A 3,895-nucleotide genomic window follows, 5' to 3' on the forward strand; every position below is an offset into this window, starting at 1 on the left:
CATCTTCTAAAATGTTTATAAATTGAGACTGAGAAAGTCTTTAATGTGTAAAGCAGACCAAAGGTGTGCTTCCTCGGGATAATGGCTGGAGGTGACAAGAAAGAAAAGAACTGGGGGTGGTGCTGTTCTTAGCTTTGTTGTGAGGATAACTCAAGGGTGGTCTGGCATGGTCATTAGAGAGTCCTGGAGCCGCGGGAGACCATTAGGGAATTGTTGGGTCTTCCAGGAAAAGGCCTGCCCCAGTATCCCAGCCACATTCAATCAGGATCTGAGAGCAGCTTGTGGGAAGTGATAGATTTCAAAGCCTAGAAGCTGGGAAAACCTTGTTCACGTCTGCTCCCCACAGTTGAAGGTCTATGAAGCATCTTCCCATTTCCACCCCAGCAGGTTCCCTAAGCTCTCGAAGTCACAGTTTCTCATCCGTAAAATACTGATAGAGATGACTGTGAGGTAAGAATGTACAGTTATGAAAGGATTCTCCCTTTTCCGCTGCCTGCTGCTTCTCTGCTTCCTCACTTTTTCTCCACAATGGCTGACAACCCAGGAAAAAAATAATCCTTCCAATTTAGTAAAATAATTGGTAGTCTCTTCTTTAAAAATGCCCCTGAAAGTTTGCCCGTTCACTGGGTTACAGTCTCAGAAACCCACAGAGGGTCGCTATGAGTTAGCATTGCCTCAGTGGCAATGAGTTATATTTTGGTTTTCAGAACTTGTTATAATGCAAATACCATGGTTCCATCTCAGACCTTATAGGGACTCTAGAGGCTGGAGCCCAGGGATCTGGGTTTTGTTTTTGCTTTAAATTTATATGTGCACACCAGAGTTTGAGAAGCACTGCTCTAAACCATTCTTATTTTCTTTAGTGAAGAAAAAGGAAGAAAACAAATAAAAACCCTTCAAAAACAACTACTTAATGCCAAAAAAGAACGTCAAATTGAACTACAGGTAAGAATTGTTTTAGATAAGCAGGACAACACCCAAAGTTACTGAAATAAACTACTTGTGTCTAAAGGCCCTAGTTCTCAAGCAAATAAAAGTTCTATGTGATAGCTATCTTAGTTTCCTAGGGGTGCCTTTACTGTGGGAAATGTGAAGCGAGAAAATAGGGAGCAGGGCCTGGTGCTGCAGAGGTTAAGCACTAGGTGGTTCAAGGGTCGTGAGAAAAAGATGAGGCAGCCTGCATCTATAATGATTACAGCCTCGGAAACCCCCAGGGTGGTTCTGCTCTGTCTGTTAGAGTTGCTATGTGTCAGAATTGACTTAATGGCAACGAATTTGGTTTGGGTTGGGTTTTAACTAGAGAGCTGGATGAAAAAGTTTGCCCAGAATAAACTAGGGAAATGCCAATCCTCAGCCGCTCTTTGTTCTTACTCTGCAGGGTCTGTCCCAACCACGCCTCCCCTCCTTCCTTGACGCTGACACCTCAGACTGGAGAGCCTGTTCTAGATAGAACATTACTCACATCACAGACCTTCTCATGCATGGTGGCAGGCTTAGTGATGTCCTCGGTGTAGTATTTCAAGTACAAAGTGAACTTAATGCGCTTTTGTGGTCATTAGAATCTAACCTCATAGCTAATGTACTTCTGTAAGAAAATGTGTTTAAGTTTTAAACAACTAACTTGCAAAACAATGTTTGGGTTACAACTGAGGTGGTTAAAGATGAGCACTCTCAGGATGACGGACTGTGTGAACTATTTAGAAAATTACCAAATGTGGCTTACTGTTAGGTTTTCATGCTAGCTTTTTGTACGTTTGTGCTTTACAGCAGTGACTCTTTATTGTTGTCTACATAGAAATTGGAAGAACCAATATTTCTAGTATACTTGGAGGAATTGTTTAAAACAAATGAGATCACTAGACTGTCTTCCAAGTTTCGAGCGTTCGTTTTCTGAACAAACGGCTATACCTCTGTCATCGCCCGTTTCCCGTCACAAAGGGTCTGTGATACTGATCTTGGTGTCATCAGCCCTACTAACGCTCTCCGTATCACTTGCATCTTTTGGAAAGCACTTGTCTTCTCGGAGAAGCTTCACAGACACTGGTTTGTGCTTAGATTTTTCTCTCCGGAGTCATTTTTTGGATCAGTGACTCTCCAGGCACACACAAACATGTAGAGGCAGGACCGCTGGGTCACAGAGGATTCCCGTGTGTAACTTTGATCATACCAAACTTTCCAGAGTGCTCCCGCACTCACTGCCATTGAGCCATGCCGACTCAACGCAACCCTATAGACAGGCGAGAGTGCCCCTGTGAGTTTCTGAGACTGTAACTAACTCTTACCCATCTATCACTCCGCATTATTAGTGTCTGAGAATTCCCAGAACTCCACATCATCACAACGTTCATAATGGGATTTTAACTCTTCTGGTGGGTGTGTAAACATGTCTCCGTATGGTTTTAACTGAGGAGCCCTAGTGGCACAGTGGGCTAAGCGTTGAGCTGCTAACTACAAGGTAGCTAACTGTACCACTCGCCACTCCGAAGGAGAAAGACGGGTCTTTCGATTCCCATAAAGAGCGGCAGTCTCAGAAACCCAGAGTAGCAGTCTGCCCTGTCCTATAAGGACACCGGGAGTCGGAACTGACTCGATGGCACTGAGCTTATGGTTTCAACTTGCATTTATGTTTTTAAAACGTAGTAGGAAAACAACAGTTTTATATTTACCTACATGTTTCTTGTTTCTTATACTCTTCATTCCTTCCTGCAGGACCTAGTTCCCATCCAGTATCATAGTCCTTCAACTTGAAGAAAGTCTTTTAGTATTTCTTGCAGTGCACATTCACAGCTGCTGCTTTCTCTTAGTTTTCTCTTGTTGTTTAATGTAGAACTGTTTTTAATTCACCTTCATTCTTGAAGTCGAGTCGGTTTTCGGGGGGTATAAACTTGGAGCTGACGGATATTTGTTAGTACTGTAGGGATGCTCACTGCCTTTAGGCCTCCATTGTTTCTGAGGAGAAGGTCGTGAATTTCCCTTTAGGTCATGTATTGATTTTTTTTCTGCCTGATTTTGAGATTTTATTTTTATCTTTGATTTTCAACATTTGACTAAGCTGTGCCTAGATGTGACTTTCTTCGTATTTATTCTGCTTCAAGGTTCACTGAGATTCCTGAATATTTACATTTGCATCTTTTACAAAACTTGGGAAATCTTCAGCTATGATTTTTTTTCAGTCTCATTCAGTAACTCGGGTTACACCTGTCTCGAACCTTTTGCTATTGTTCTACAGGTCCCCTATTCATTCATCCATTTATTTTGTTTACACTTTATTTTCAGATTGAATAATTTCTGTTAATCTATCTTCAAGTTCAACAACCTTTCATTTATATCTCCCCTCTGCTGCCCGTGGGCTTATCTGGTGTATTCTTCTTTTAGATGTTGCATTTTTTGAAGAGCCTTGGTGGCATAGTGGTTACGTGTTGGGCAGCTAACCCCCAGATCAGCAGTGTGAAACAAGCAGCCGCCCTGTGGGAGGACAGGCTTCCTATCTGAGAGTCACGGGCCTGAAGCACACACGGGCAGTTCTACCCTGTTCTGTGGGGTCACTGTGAGTCAGAATCGACTCGATAGCATTGAGTTTTCTATTGCATTTTTCAGTTTTAGAAATGGAATTTTGTTCATTTTTTAAATTAAATCATTTTAGTGGGGGCTTGTACAACTCTTTTTTTTTTTTTGCTTGTACAACTCTTATCACAAGCCACATATCCATCCATTGTATCAAGCACTTTTGTACATTTGTCTCCCTCATCATTCTCAAAACATTTACTTTCTACTTGAGCCCTTGGTATCAGCTCCTCATTTTGCTTCCTCCCTCCCCGCTCCTTTCTTCCCCATGAACCCTTCAGAATTTATAAATTATTTTCATATCTTACACCGTCCGACGTCTCCCTTCCCC

The 3,895-nt window shown here is 42.3% G+C and overlaps 1 protein-coding gene across 1 annotated transcript in view; it reads left to right on the forward strand.

Annotated features, from left to right (window-relative positions):
* Window positions 1–3,895, forward strand: part of IQCG (IQ motif containing G) — a 43,657-nt gene that overhangs the window by 15,650 nt on the left and 24,112 nt on the right. Inside the window, exon 5 of the mRNA XM_045287522.1 lies at window positions 871–945. Coding sequence (XP_045143457.1) covers window positions 871–945 — 75 coding nt within the window. The remainder of the gene's footprint in view (window positions 1–870; window positions 946–3,895) is intronic.

The sequence above is a fragment of the Echinops telfairi genome, unplaced genomic scaffold (assembly GCF_000313985.2).
Source record: "Echinops telfairi isolate 266 unplaced genomic scaffold, ASM31398v2 ScPeMD7_17;HRSCAF=63, whole genome shotgun sequence".
Taxonomy (NCBI): Eukaryota; Metazoa; Chordata; class Mammalia; order Afrosoricida; family Tenrecidae; genus Echinops; species Echinops telfairi.